The 15,614-nt window shown below is 39.3% G+C and overlaps 1 protein-coding gene across 1 annotated transcript in view; it reads right to left on the bottom strand.

The window, feature by feature from the left end:
* Positions 1–15,293, bottom strand: part of Ddx1 (DEAD-box helicase 1) — a 27,500-nt gene extending 12,207 nt beyond the window's left edge. The window contains exons 1-14 of the mRNA XM_028772202.1: positions 15,212–15,293; positions 12,172–12,223; positions 11,831–11,894; positions 11,129–11,158; positions 10,109–10,205; positions 9,773–9,820; positions 8,304–8,387; positions 8,006–8,089; positions 6,920–6,996; positions 6,255–6,327; positions 4,831–4,907; positions 4,609–4,723; positions 3,332–3,470; positions 883–943 (exon numbers count right to left, since the gene is read on the bottom strand). Coding sequence (XP_028628035.1) covers positions 883–943; positions 3,332–3,470; positions 4,609–4,723; positions 4,831–4,907; positions 6,255–6,327; positions 6,920–6,996; positions 8,006–8,089; positions 8,304–8,387; positions 9,773–9,820; positions 10,109–10,205; positions 11,129–11,158; positions 11,831–11,894; positions 12,172–12,223; positions 15,212–15,227 — 1,017 coding nt within the window. The 5' untranslated portion in view covers positions 15,228–15,293. The remainder of the gene's footprint in view (positions 1–882; positions 944–3,331; positions 3,471–4,608; positions 4,724–4,830; positions 4,908–6,254; positions 6,328–6,919; positions 6,997–8,005; positions 8,090–8,303; positions 8,388–9,772; positions 9,821–10,108; positions 10,206–11,128; positions 11,159–11,830; positions 11,895–12,171; positions 12,224–15,211) is intronic.
* Positions 15,294–15,614: the final 321 nt, after the last annotated feature.

The following is a 15,614-nucleotide window of genomic DNA, read 5'->3' as shown; positions in this document are numbered from 1 at the left end:
CAGAACAGAACAGAACAGAACAGAACAGAACAGAACAGAACAGAACAAAATACTGTCAAGAAAACAAATAATTCTGCCTTTCCTTTGCTATTGACCTCAGTGAGCATCCTGTGTGTGTTGTACATGTGTGTGCACATGCATAGGAGACCAGAGACTGTCTCCATCTGTTGGTACAGATGCAAATGGAAGAAACCTGACTTAGTATAAAATGGTCTAGATTTCACAATTAAATATTATGGAAAGAAAATAAGATGGATTTGTAAGAAGTTCATTTCATATATATATAATTATATGTATATATAATATATATAAAATACACGCATAATAATATATACATACATTACATACATACACACATATTTTTTATACACACACACAGACACACACAGACATATACTTTGTGAAGTCCCAAATAGCAGGTTTGGTCCTACACTGCACATCTAAGCAGTCTGTAAGATTTTAAGTCTTACACATGTCTGAGCTCAGAGACTGTCTCAATACTCATCATTTCCAAGTGCTACAGAGACTATTTTCTCCAAAATCTACTTTAATCCATACTTACACTCAGCATTCGTTTGTTTTTTAATCAAAAATATAAGCATGCATGCATAAAAACATGCATACATACAGTGACTTTTAATCAAAAAGGCTAGAAGAAAATTCTCAAGAAGCCAAAGGGTAAACAACTCATAATTTCAGAATAAATAATTTCAGATAAAGAATTTTAAAAGAACTACTACCCTCTAACTCTGGTTAGAGAGGAGGTGTGCCTACACAGCATCTTCCAGCAAATATACTCCTCTGGTCTGCTGCAAATTTTACCCCCCTTTTGATTTTTATTAGCAAAACAGAATTTATTCCCAAGTTAAAACTACTACTTACCCCATTATCCAGAACAGAGAGCTGATCCCGAGCTGCAACGCCACCAATTATGAGAAGCTCCCTGCAATCAAGGGCAGAATGATAATGGAGAAAGATTAAAGTCTGGTCTACAGTTTGATGGAGACCGTTTTTTTCATGTGGACTAAGTCACTAAGAAGAGCCACAGAACAGTGAGGACACAGAAGGTGGGAAGCAAAGTACTTCACCTCCACAGCCAGAAACGGCGCTGAGTGAGTGCAAGCTCAGAGTGAGGAAAACATCAGTCCTCATCTACTCAGCCCACTCCACCATAGCTAAAATCCACATTCTATCATTTAAAATACATTGGTTTCTAGTATAAAGAATATTTCTAGATGAATGGGTGGAAATCAGGATCAAAAAGTAGTCTTTAGGAGGGATAACCAGAAAAATTAAGATAAAATTTTATTTAGTATTATTCATAGCTCATTAAAAAGAAAAAAGTGATCTTGTTAAAAAGAAAAAAAAAGGTAAGATTTATTTTATGTAAATGAGTGTTTTGCCTATACACATAATATATGTGCATTACATACATACAAGACCTCTGCCTTAGAGACCTCATGGCTCACACACTCCCACATTACAGACACAGAGCATCCTCCCTTGATCGACAGCTCCATTCACTCCATTCATTGCATTTTCCTTCTCACTAATGAAGCACAATCCTCGTTTCATTTTTAGGACATCTTTCCTTCTCCGCATCTGGTTGTCTACAGGTCTGACTCATGCTCACCCACCACTTGTCCTACCAAAAGAGCCATCAGGTACCATACATGCCTGCTGCCTAAGGAAGGGTATTTCAGAGCTACTGGAACTAGAGTTACAGATGGTTGTGAGGTAAGGGCTTACTTGTATTAAATACCAATTAGCAATCCATAATTTCACCATCTTCAACAGTAAACTGTTTTTTTTAAATTATTCATTCATCTCCCCTTGCAGCCTTTGTCTACAGTACACTAGTCTTTATAGATAATGACAGCAATGAATCCCATCACACAGGCATCTTGTCTGTTTCCAAAACCACTCCTCTGAAGATCTCAGACTCTCACACTAAGCAGGGACTCTGTCACCCACTCCTTAGGAGCTTCCTTTTTCTCATGCTCAAGTCATTTTCCACAGTAGTTTTCTTATTTCTCCCTCTTCCACACTATCCCACAATTCCATAATGAATTCTGTAAAAGGGAGGTAACTGTCATTGCTGGAGCCCAGCCTAGATCCCAGGCCTAGGCTTTACAACACAGGGTATGTAGTATCTGCCAAATGAGTAACATGCATTAATCCATTCAAAACAATTAAGGATTATTTTACATACTGTAATTTATAACTAAGTCAGTTTGCTTAACTTGCAAGTGAGGCCACTATTAACACCAGAACCTCAAAGTTTCTGGTTTTAAGAAGGTGGCAACATTCTCTAACTAAACAGAGAAGGGGGAGATGCCAGAAGCCAGGACCCTCGCCCTTACCCTCACCCCCTACCTTTCCCCACCTACACAATGTCCTCTGAAGCTTGGCAACTGCAAGATCCTGCTTAGCAACTGCAGATAGACTCAAAGCAGTGTACCATATCATCTTAAGAATAGCAGGGAGACCATAACTCAAGCAGTGTACCATATCTTCTGAAGAACAGCAGGTAGATCATAATTCAAGGCAGTGTACCGTATAGATCATGACATGTTTCAAGGCACAGGCCAAGAAGATTTTGTACTTTTCCACCACCTGGCCCCTCTTACCCCCTCCCCTTGTAAAACATGCTATAAAAAAGCATTTCATGTTCAAAAATAAATAAATTATTTATAAAAAAAAAAAAAAAAAAAGAAGGTGGCAACAGTCACACAATATTGTAAATATACTAAACGCCACCTAAATGTACATTTCCAAGCAGTTAACTTTATTGCCCAAATTGCTCCAATAAAAAAAAAATAATTAAAAGCAAAGTAACAAAAATCAAGCTTCAAATCCACAAAATAGTCTCCATACAGAATCTGGCTTTCCACAAATTAAAAATGATTCCTAGATGAATGTGGTGGCTCACACCTGTAATCTCAGTACTTAGGAGGCCAGAAGATGATGAATTTAAGGCCAGTAAAATCCTATCTCACAAAAGAAATAAAGGAACAGAGAAAGTCTACTCAGAACTCATGGTCTCCTTCCATGGAACTCCCAAGAGGGAGAGGACCAACCCTGTGGGAGTCTATTTATAGTCAACTCTCAGGTTAGGTTAGCCAACACCCTACACAGAGCTGCAGGTTTTCTAGACAGTGAAGAGAAGAAATTAATTTAACACTGAATGAAATCAACCTCTGTCCAAAGAGAGGAAGCTAGAATAGAAACACTGTGTAGCACACCAGCTCTCTGTTTCTTTCTATTGCATTCTTCCACAACACTTTAAACTTAACAACAATAAACATTTGAGCACATAAAGAAGGCTTACCGCAATTTAGGATTATCGATATACTTCTTAAACTGCTTGACGTTGTTCAAGGTTTGTTCAGCTAACTCTCTGGAAGGTTCCACAATGAGAGCTTTCGGAGCATTAGGGAGAAATTTTGTTTGTGACACCTGTGCATTACCTTAGGAAAGCAGAAAAGATTGCAGGTCATGGAAAACACACCTAAAAATGTTGTAAAACACAAATGCTAATGTCCTACTATCAAATTTTAAGTAATAATTGTAAAATATAGAAGATAATCTAACAAAATAGGATTTTTTAAGACTAGTTGGGATGAATACAATTGATTGATACAGTTGTAAAGATAATCCATTTCCTTTGTGACAAACCAAAAAAAATGTTCTTCAGCTGGGTAAACTAACAATAGCAGGCAATGATACAGAAAATGTAATGAGCCTTCAAGTTAAGCTTTGAATTGGATCTAAATTCAGTTCTACCTGGTATCTGCTCTGCAACCTTAGCCAAGTTACTTCAAATCCTCATTGTAGTGAGAATTCTGAAATTTCGGTTTCTTTTAAAAACCAAATATTATATTATAAAATATTATAAAATGTGCAAAGAAATAATATAATAATGTTATAATCCCAAGTATAGGGATGTGGGGCTGCTTCGGACTGTCCTCCGTGGCTATGATTTGCTTTGTGCTCTAGCAAAGGCATGGTTCTACCAGCTGCAGATAATTTCTGTGATTGTGTGACATTTGGAATTTTGGGAACTTTTCAGAGGATACATAAATTCGAGTGCCCCAAGGAGCAGGGAGGGTGGGTGGGTGGGTGGTTGTTGGTCATTGAGGAACTTAATTCTGTGAGCTCTTTCCCCTGTATCCTTCTTTTTCTAGTGTTAGGGAGAGAAATCAGGGTGGGGGTATAATGAGTGGAAAAAAGAAGACCCCAGAAGTAGCAAAGACCAGGTACACTTTATTCCTCAGGCCCCTGTAAAAGACGAAGAGTTCTCCCTCAGGGTGCTGTGTGAAAACTAAATACTCCATGGAAAGCACTTATCATGCTGCTATGGCATTTCACAAGAACAGGGTCCAAGCATATCACTGACATCAAGACTGAGATAGCTTAAGTGCCTTAATAGACACAAAAGCAGTTCATCAATTAAGTTTTCAAACTGAAGTTCATTAATCTGTTAAGCAATGAGATTGATTAAACCAGAGCAGGAGGCAAACGGAACTCACTAAGAGAAGACCTATGCACTAGGTTCTCTCCAGGCCCTATTCCAGAAACCCCTACCCTCTCTGCTGCAATAAATACCTGTGTGCTGCGATTTGACGATGTAACTATCTGGGGCCTTGGTAAGAGCAACAAAACCATCTTTTGGTGGAAACTTAAATTCTTCTTCACCAAAGTTAAATTTCAATTCAGCATTCTAGCATTGAATAAAAGAAAAAAAATTTAACCTAATGGCAAACTGCCCAGTAAAATGAAAATAATGAAAAATCAAACAGTTTAGATTACAGCAAAACTTCTAATTACCTTCAAAACACAGGCAGGAAAGAGGGCTTGGTTTTTCATATGTGCTGGTATTTCAAATGCCAGACCAAGATCTTTTCCTTTAAACAAATAAACAGACAAAACCAGAGAAATTAAAAGGAAGCTTTTCCACGTACACAACAAAGTCTTCCGACCAGCCGTACTTTCTCATTCTCTCTTCCTTAAGGAACCCATGGATGAAGTGGACTACCTAGAGCCAACCAAGTCAGCATCTGACTTCACTAACAGCTCCCTCCTCCTGTCTACATGCCTCATTACTCCCTGTCTGCGAGCCCTCTGCCTCTAGAGACCCCATGGCTCACACACTCCCACATTACAGACACAGAGCATCCTCCCTTGATCGACAGCTCCATTCACTCCATTCATTGCATTTTCCTTCTCACTAATGAAGCACAATCCTCGTTTCATTTTTAGGACATCTTTCCTTCTCCGCATCTGGTTGTCTACAGGTCTGACTCATGCTCACCCACCGTCTTGTTCTACCAAAAGAGCCATCAGGTACCAAATCCTGTAGTAATATGTCACTTCTGCTTTCTGGACAATCCCTTCAGCAGTACTGGGTACAAATTGACTTCTCCCTCCTCTGGGACACACTGTCTTCCCTTGGGTAGCCAGAGTCCATGCACCCCTGTTCTCTCCTTCTCTTTCTTCTCTGCTGGATTCTCCTTTACTTAGCTGGATTTTAGCCATAGGAAACCAGACCTCAGATCTGTACTATTATTTATATACCCTTACTTTATAGGTGATTTCAACCCACTTCCTATCTCCTAGTGTTTTTAACACAGCTGGCCCGAGGCTGTTAAAGAGACATGCCACTACTTGGCTTAGAACCCCACACTATTTCCATCGTACCCAGAATAAAAAGTAAAGAAAGCTGGTACTACAGCCTATCTCACTGAGCTAACACTTCAGTCGCTCCCTCCAGCTCAGGCCCATGACATGTCTATCTCCTCACTATTACTAAGGCAGTGCAGACACTTCCATCCCGAATCTTTCCTTTGCTCTTCCCTCTGCGTGAAACGATCTTCAGTTCTCAGCACAAGCCAACCATGACTTTGTTTTAAGTATCTTCTCTTCAGCAGAGCCTTCTCTGAGCACCCGTTGGAAAGCACATATCCCAAACAGCAGTTCACTCCGTGCCTTTCTTTCCCTTACCTTCACATGCTTTATTTGTTAATACTGTATGACTGCCTCTCCTCACCAGAATGAAAGCATCAGAGCTAACCTCCTACTCCATCTCCTCTGGGGTCTCATCACTTACTAGTGTACATGGCACAGAGCAAATCCACAACAAATAGTCACTGAAAGGAAAGGCAGCTAGATAGGGGAAGAAGACTGAATAGAATGAGAGAATTTAAAAACAAGTCACAGATTTCTTTGTTGCTGATAAGATCCAGAGAGCTTACCATTCTTAGAGAACTTCACATGCCCTTTATCAATATCTAAGTAACATCCAATGGTATCATGCATAGTGAATTCCTAAAAACCCAGAAAGTGAAATGTCATTAACAGAAAATGAGATTAGAAATGAAGTTAACAAGTCACAGACAGCTGAATCAAAAGTTGACACTAGTATTTCAAAGAACTTCTCTAAAGGTACACAGGTATCAAAAAGGACTATCACAGATGGGCACAGTGGCTAACTCCTGTAATCCCAGCACTGGAGAGGCTGAGGCAGAAGGATCACCAGGCACCTAGTTTACAGAGTAAGATTTCGCCTTAAGAAATACATCATCAAAAATTTATGAGAGCATACGTCATGTGTAATAGTAGATATATCTGAAAGGCTTCTAAGAATCAACATGCTACTAAGGGTTACTGCTATGGATTTAGGCTCTGAGTAACTATATTTGAAGTCTTCATAATTAGAACTAAAAAAAGAATAATAACACAGATGTAAGATCCAAAATGAGAATGAAGTAAAGAAAGAAAATTTAATGTACTTTGGAGGGGCTAATAAAAATTTACTACTCTCTATTTATGTTTTTTTAAGTCCAAATCAGAACTATCTTTGGAAAACACTTGTATTTAAGAAGCACTTCCACAGTAAACAAACAGCATCATAGCTTACCTCTCCATAATTATCAAATTGTTTATTATGAGATTTCTTTCCTGTTCCACCGAAGCCAAATCCAAACTTGTCAGTACCTAGATTTTAAAAGTAATTTACTAAAGGTTTGAGCTTAATGAAAAGAACTGCAGTGTGGGAGACTACATGATATAAGGCTCCCTGTGGTTCCGAGGTCTGCAGTATCTGGGCATTGTCAACCTTTGCCAAATACGCAATAGCATGGACACAAGCGACACTGCCTCACTCTTGGCTTTGGTCACTAACAAACTCAATAATCTGAAGCATCTATGCATTAGTGTATGTTTCAAGCATGCTAGTTTTAGCCTGATCTTCATTCATAATCTTATAGTCCCTATGTGGTGGTTTGAATAGGAATGGCCCCCATAGACTCATGTGTCTGAATGCTCGGTCCATATAGAGTGGCACTATTAGGAGGTGTGGTCTAGTTAAAGTAGGTGTGGCCTTGGAGGTAGTATGTCACTGTGGGTGAGGGCTTTAAGGTCTCCTATGCTTAAGCGATGCCAAAGGAGGCACACAGGCTCCTTCTGCTGCCTGCAGATCAAGATATACCACTTTCAGCTCCTTCTCTAGCACTATGCTTGCCTGCATGCTCCTATGTTTCCCTCTATGACGATAATGGATAAAATCTGATACTGCAAGCCAATCACAATTAAATGTTTTCATTACATGGATTGCCATAGTCAGCTAGGAGGTGAGGGCCCACCACTTTAATCCCAGAATTCTGGAAGCAGAAGCAAGCAGGTTTCAGTGAGTTCGAGGCCAGCCTGATATACAGAGCAAGTTCTAGGACAGTATATAGAGACACACTGTCTGGGCGTCATGGTGTCTCTTCATAGCAATAAAACCCAAACATCTGATCTCACACTGTCAGACCATGGGTTGAAGGTGCTAACAGGGAGCAAGCAGTAACTCATTTCAAGTCTTTTCTGGAACCAAGTGAGGTACAGATAAATGCTTTATGTGTCCATAAAATTAAATTACAGTAAAGTCTATTAGTTTGTCTCTCAAATAATATGCTAACATCCTATACATATAAAGCAGTTCAGTTATTTTAGAAACACTTACCTAGGTCTAAGGAAGCCTGCATGGTAGACCACCCAACTCGGCATAGCCCTTGGTCATGACAGGACACCTCATAGTAGTGTTTCCCTGTAAAGGTAAAGTTCCATGAAATTTACACAAGTTACATACATATGACTCATGTTCCAACTTCCCATTGTTTCTAAGTTACATTTGTATGTGACAGAAGACCTGTGGATCTTTCTGTGTCACTAAGACTGTTCAGGTCTTTGCTTTAAAGCTCCTGTGGGGAATCCATAGTGACAGTTTTAACATGTAGACAGACATGAGAACTGGCCAGTACCTTTCAGCAGTCCTCTAGTCGCTCTGCATCCGTGCCACTCCTTCACTTCTCTGCTCTGACAACACAGACCATCTGACCCGATTGCTGCATTGGAAAACAAGCATATAGAAACGGACATCAGTACAGGTTTTACAAACCATCCTTCATGAAATGAAAGCCATTCAGTCTCACTAATAATGTCGTTACTTGTTCCAGAGCAGCAGTTCTTCCTCTTTATCCCTACATCTCCTTGGCTATGCTGGCAACCAGGGTCTATACTATCACCATTAGGACAAGAATTCACATCAACAAATCCAGAAAAGATGAGCACAGACCCTAGAGGATTTTGCATGAATAATAGCCTCATGGCCCACATATACTGGGTCTAGAAGGCCATGTTCCAGTGCTGTGAAACAAGGGAACTAAGGGATGACATGGGACCTAATCACACTTTGCTTGACCGACTATTTAGGGAGAAGCAAACAAATAACCAGTGTGTGCTACTGGCTAGTATTGGGGCTCTAAGTGACATTACACATCAGTCAGACAGATGCTTATGTAAAGAAAAAATGAGCTTTTGTCTATACTGTATATTCTGCCCCATTCTATATTGTATATTCTGTAGAATATTGTATATACAATATTCTATTATTGTATATTCTGCCCCATTCATGTTTTAAAATCACATGCAGCACCTGGTCAAAAAGAAACTCGTAAAATACCTCTTCACCAAATATCCTAGCTCATTTTTCAAAAATTTTAAGTTCTTACTCATGTGATAATGAATAATAGAAAACTCTGTAAAAGGTTCTCTAGGGAGCTGCCAACATTTGGGAAATACTGAGGCAGGAGAATCAAGACATTAAGGAGGGGATCAAGAGAAGAAAGGGAGATGGATGCATGTAATTAGAACACAACGTCTGCACACATGGAACTCCCACAGTGAATCCTACTAGCTTACACAATTAATGTGTTAATTAAAATAATAAAACAGTAACAAAAACAAACATTCTATCTTTCCTTTTCTAATTTCTATGTCTTCAATTTGGGTTAGTTTTTCTTCCATTAAATTATGCATGCTAAATTATACATATACATCTACATTTAAATTTTTACATATTACAAATGCACAAACACACATAGATAATTTAAATCTCAAGTACATGTGAAATTTATTTCTAGTTATTATATATAGAAGCCAATTTTTTGTTGCTCCAGATGGATCCCCAATGGTGCCAGAGTCTTCTACTGAATAAATCTTCCTTTTCCCTACTGAAATAATTTGTATGTGCACATTAACTTGTCATATACACTAGGAATTATTTCTACTGTCTATGTTTAGTTCAGCACTACACTGTTTATCTTCAGTAACTATATTTGAATCTGTTAATTAAATCATGTACAACTTTTTCATAATTTTCTTGGTATTTGTATCCATTTTTTTAAGTTTCTGAGTTATCAACGAAGAGATCAAATTATTATGTACTTACCAAAAGCAGACCCTCTATCATATGGGTTCATTTGCCACTTGTTGAGCACTAAACAAATTAATATAAGAAAAGTGAGACGTAGCCATATACAGTGTACAGCTTTATAGAAACAGAAGGTTACATTTTATATCTTAATTCCTTTGATTTGACAAGATTTTGCAAATTATTTGGAATATATACATATATAGAGTTGTTTTTATAAAGGCAAAACTAAACCTGAAAATCAAAAGGTTGTTATGCTACATACATGGGCAATAAATGCATAGCCCCAAACTCGAACTTGCAAACCAAGACAATGACTAATTTATAAAAAGAAAATATTAATTTAAATATTACCTGAAGCACCAGTCTTAATAGTTGTTTTCCCTTTCTTTCCTTCTTGTTGGTCTTTCAGAGTTTCATACACTATCTGGATAACTGGAATACTAAATGCCTGTCAAAGGAATATTCCTGTGTTAGTCGTCAGAGAGTGACAGTAGTCAGTATAAGGCTAAGGCTATGCAAGTACATTATGAATTATCCAGATGGCTGCTCCCATTTCATTTACTAAACCTAAATAATAATCAGACGATCCAGAGTTGAGAGGCAGACGCCAGCTGTAGGCCTGGAATGTAAATAATGAGGACCTTCAAAATGAACATCAAGCAGAACAGAAAATACTACAACTCAAACTGCCTCCCTAGTCTAGGTCAAAAGTGAATACATTTTCTGGGTGCAGTCTTTTTATTTTAGAAGGATCAAAATTCTGAAATGCCTGTAAACATTACAAGATATATACCTCCTCCTGTAAGACCTCTTTAAGCGACATTCCTAAAAGCATACTCTTTATAGACTTCACAGTTGGCCAACAAGAGAACTATAACTTGCAATGGTTGTGCTGGCTAGTTTTCTATCAACTTGAAATAAGCTATAGTAAGTGAGGGGAGGGAACCTGAAGGGCATTTTCTTAGTGTTATGGGAGGGCCCAGCCCATTGTGGTGGTATCACTCAAGCTGCTGGTCCTGGGTGCTATATAAAAAAAGAAAAAAAAATAGTCTGTGAAAGTCAACGGGGAGGAAGCCTGCACAAAATACTCCTCTGTGGCCTCTGCATCAGCTCCTGCCTCCATGATTCCACTTGTTTGCGTTCATGCATTGGCTTCCCTCAGTGGTCAGTGAGTTAGTTTATGTAAGTCTCCTTTTCCTCCCCAAGTTGTTTTTGGCCATGATAATTCATTACCTTAACTAAGACAATGGTAAACCTCCATTTCTTACATATTAGAGGAGATTAATTTTAATTAAATATTTCAAAATAAAAGCTACTGTTCAAATAAGCTTTAAAATTTAGATTTTAATGAAATTTAAGTGTATTACTTACACCAGTTTTTCCACTTCCTGTTTCTGCAGCCTGAATAGGAGGGAAATTAATTATAGTTCAAATTGTGAATTAACGAGATCAAAGTCAGCATAATGCCATGTAGAGATCTTATAACACTTGACTAGCTAACATTATTTCAAGTGCCCCAAGACAACTCTAGCTGCCCCAGTCAACTTTGATTTTTATCTATCGGGTCGGCTCTCCCAATTCAGGAAGGATCTGTCTTCCTCTTTTCTTTCCCATTACTACTACCCAATTGAAGCCCTCATAGTTTTAATCTTAAGAGTATCTAATTCTACGATCTATACTACAATTTGCTATATAATTGGTATTCACAAAACCATAATTCTAACTGATACCTATTTCTTAACCTTCCATACCCTCCACTGCCAGCAAATGCACAAACTAATTTGAGAAAGAATCCAACCTGATTCCATGTATATTTCTCATTGTACCACAAGTTATTCCACCATCCCAAGTATATAAACTTTATGCTACCACCCACCATTTTCCTGCAATAAAAACTAAAAAGTCACTCCAAGCCTATTCCCACAGCTTCTATAGAATACACTGACCATAGTACATGTGTTAGCAAAGCTAATGAATGAATAAAATGAATCTGTTAAAACATTTCCATTCTTAAGTGTCACACACAGCTCCAGATGTGTTTTCCCCCAACCACCTTATTAAATGCACACATACCATAAGCACATCACCTCCTCCTAGGATCAATGGGATGGATTCTGCCTGGATATCAGTTGGTAGACTAAAAGAATCACATGTGAAGACTTGTAGTTAGTCAAAAATAGAAAACCATCTAGTCTACTGGAGTCATGCTAAAGCAACCCAAAACAAACTGTATGTGGAAATCCAACCATTGTTTTCCAGCTAGAAATAAAAGTTCAAAGGAAACATTATGATCTAAAGAATCACCATGAATTGAATTTCATTTCCTAAGCTAGACAGAAATATATTTGATTAAAAATTACTGTTTACATAGGAAAGATATTTGTCACAATTGCACTTGAGTTCTCTATACTTACAGCCAATCCATCTCCTCCACAGCTTGTGCAATTTCCGGCATAACACCCATTTCTGAGGAAAAAAAAGTCATTTTAATAATCAAACTTATTAATAAATCATACTCTCTTAAAGCTGCTTCCATAGTTCCATAGAACTGGGGAAAGCTTTGAAGTTTGGCTTTTCTATTGTACCTTTGTACTGCTGAGAGTGTTGAGATTTGGAGACAGATTTAAGTTCACTCCAAGCTTTTGTTTGTAGAAGACCTTGGGACAAAACTATATATGTTTTCTTTGCAGAAAATGGGGCTTCCCACACCTCCCTGTGGGGGTCCAGGGAAAGGGGAGGTAAAGCAGTGACACTGCTGGTACAGTGTCATGAGCACATGGTAGCCACCACTGCTCATTTAGCTCTTAAAGAAGGGAGTACAAATCTGACAAGTGGGCTCCTAGACCTGCATCCCTACTGTTTCTCTGGGTGACAGTGTAGCAGTTCTGTGTCCTGGCTAGTCCAGACCATCTACTTCTACACCCTCTGGGATCTAGAGAAAACACACAGCCCACAGTTAATGGCAGCCATAACCAAAATGTTGCTAATAAAGCCTGTATGTCTCAGACTATTTGGGAGGTTTTTCAATTTCCTTACTAGATAGGGATGACAACTTTAAGGTAACGAACATGCTATTTACCCTTAGTTGACTATTATGAAGCACACTTAAGGACCAAAGCTTCACATTGTACTCTATAACTATATCCAAATACTATGTTTCAATAAAAAACTAAAACAGTTTAAATAAATTAGAAACTTCCAAATATATATAGGAACTAGGTAACTTTTGGCCATGTGCTTCAGAATTGATTACTATCTCAACCTTGACACTGCGCTCTTTCTTGCTAAGCTCATACGCCTCTCAGCCATCTCTCACTGCATAGCCCAAGGGGCGTGAAAAGAAGAATTGGCTTCTTTAAGGTTGAGAAATAGTTTTTATTTTTAACATTAAAAACAAATTCTAGTCAACTGTGTGTGTGTGTGTGGGGGGGGTGTTCATGCCAGTACAGAAAACCTGAACAATGGAAACTGTCAGGTGGAAGATCTACTATGTCCTTTTGGTTTCTTTTCTTTCTTTCTCTCCCTCTTCCCCCCACTCCCCTATGCAAGGATGTGTGTGTATTTTCTGTCTGTCTGTCTGTCTGTCTGTCTGTCTGTCTCTCGGTTTGAGACAGGATTTCCCCTGTCTGTCCTGGGATTTAATCTGTAGATCAGGCTGGCCTGCCTCTGCTTCTTGAGTCCTGGGATTAAAGGCATAACTACACTGTTTATTTAAATAATTTTGCAAAGGTCAGTCATAAATGGATAGTGTAGGCAGTTCCTGAGTATTTTGTCATTTTATCATTCAAGTGACATCAGTTATAGGTAGATAGATACTAAACCTTCCCTTCCACGGATAAACTAATTAAGCCATAAAGATGAACAATAAGATTGATTTGCCTAATAACTATGCCTGTTAGAGTCTAGTTATGCTTTGTCTCCTAGAATGAAAACTACTGGAAAAAAAAGGGAGCAATGGGCCAGGCTCAGTGGCACTTGCCACCAAGCCTGAGGACCCACCAAGTTCCTGGCCCCACAAAGTGGGAGAGGACCAACTCCAGCAAGTTGACCTGACCTCTGCTTAGAAAGACCTCTGTTCCCTTGACATGGAAATATAAATAGAAATGTTAAAAAAATAAAATAAAATAAAAATAAAAAGTGATGGTCTTAAATATGGTACACACAGAATATTGCAAGCTGCTTACAAGACTGTTACAAATAGCAACCATGGATTGCTTGGCAAATTTTAGGCTACATCTTACAGGTTCCTGGTCATGTGCTAGGTATATTTTCTACAGAAAACTTGTCTTTCACAGTTTAACAGTTAAACTTTTGAAGGGGAAACAGATACATGTTCAAATTCTTTTACCATTGTTCATATCAGAATACTGTCTTGTCCTAAAATTTGTGCATTTCTCCCAAAAATGTGAGTCTATAAATGACCTACAACCTCTTGAGAGATCTTGGATCTAAAATTGTGTTAAGTGAGAGAACTCCTCTTAGAAGTGATTTTAATGCTTTTCCCTGTAGGCTGAGATTTGAAATTCCTGATATTCTTACAGGAGAAAAAGGAGACAGCCAATAATAGTATAATATTGTCCTTTAAATAGGGTAATAACACAAAAAGATAGTATGTCTAATTTGATCTGTTCATTTATGTATGTGTGTACATATATATGCATATATGTATGTACATATACACATACACACATATGTGTGTATATATTGAGGGGGTAATGATCTTTAGTATATTCAAGGCTGGTTGGAATTTTCCAAATTGTGGGTGCGTAAAGAGGTTAATTGAGAAAACAAGAAATATCATCTGGTGGGTTCAGTACCCCATCCCAAATCCTGTTTGGTATCACAAAGCAAGTAACTAATTCTCGAAATTATAGTTAGTCCATGAGGAAAAAAAAATATTTTTCTTTAGCTTTGACTTTCAATGTTAACTCTTGAAGTGTACAGCTTAACGAATGACTATCATTTTTACTATCGGTGGCTTTGTTTTTTTTTTGGGGGGGGGGATTGGGGAAGGTCTGGAGGGGATAAATCCAAACAGGACAATATCACCTTTGCCCCAAATGTCCCCTTCCCCCACGCTCAGCGGCTGCTCATCGTGGCCAGGACCAGAGACAGAGAAGGGTTCTGAAACAGTCACTGCCACGTCAAAGAGGCAGTAAACCGGACAACGGGAGCGCAGACGCCTCGGGACTTGGCAGGTGAGTGTGTACGGCGGGAAAGCCGAAGGCAGAAAGGTGGAAGGAAAAGCTGCTTAGCGAAAATTCTCAGGCAGCGCCCGCGGGAAAAAGACCGGCTTGAATCGGCCGTCCCTGCCCCACAGCGCCGGTCCCCAGAGGGCGACAGCTTTCCAGTCTCCCTCCACCCCACCGACCCCACTGCCACAACAGCACACTCCACCCGCTCTCCGTGGGTCGAGGCGAGTCGCTCGTAACCCTTAAGATTCCCACAACGCACCGGAGAAGGCCGCCATCTTCCCGCGCTCCTCCGCTGCCGGCCTGGTCGATCCCTCCTTCCAGACACGCCGAGGCCACGGCGGCGCGCGCTTCCGGCCCGTGCCCTTCGGTGTTCCGATTCCGGGCGGGGAGACAGACCCAGGAGAAAGGTTCCGAGGACGAAAAGACCCCTCTAGGTTGTTCACTCAGTGCCAGTGGACTTTGCTTTCCCTAATAGCCAGGCCTGGTCATTATTAGCCATCTTCAGAGTTGTGGTGTACCCAGAGGAAGTCGTGTGCTACTGAGATCATTTTTTCCCCGATGAAGAAGCTTCGATTCTCAAACAATGGACCAGGCTGTCCTAATAGTAAAACTGTGCCCTCTGACATCAATCTCACAAGGATGAACAGAGCCAAGCAGTTTGG

This window comes from Grammomys surdaster, unplaced genomic scaffold (genome assembly GCF_004785775.1).
Source record: "Grammomys surdaster isolate TR1022 unplaced genomic scaffold, NIH_TR_1.0 212, whole genome shotgun sequence".
NCBI lineage: Eukaryota > Metazoa > Chordata > Mammalia > Rodentia > Muridae > Grammomys > Grammomys surdaster.
Note: the sequence above shows the minus strand (reverse complement) of the source record. Positions and strands in the feature narration are given on the sequence as shown.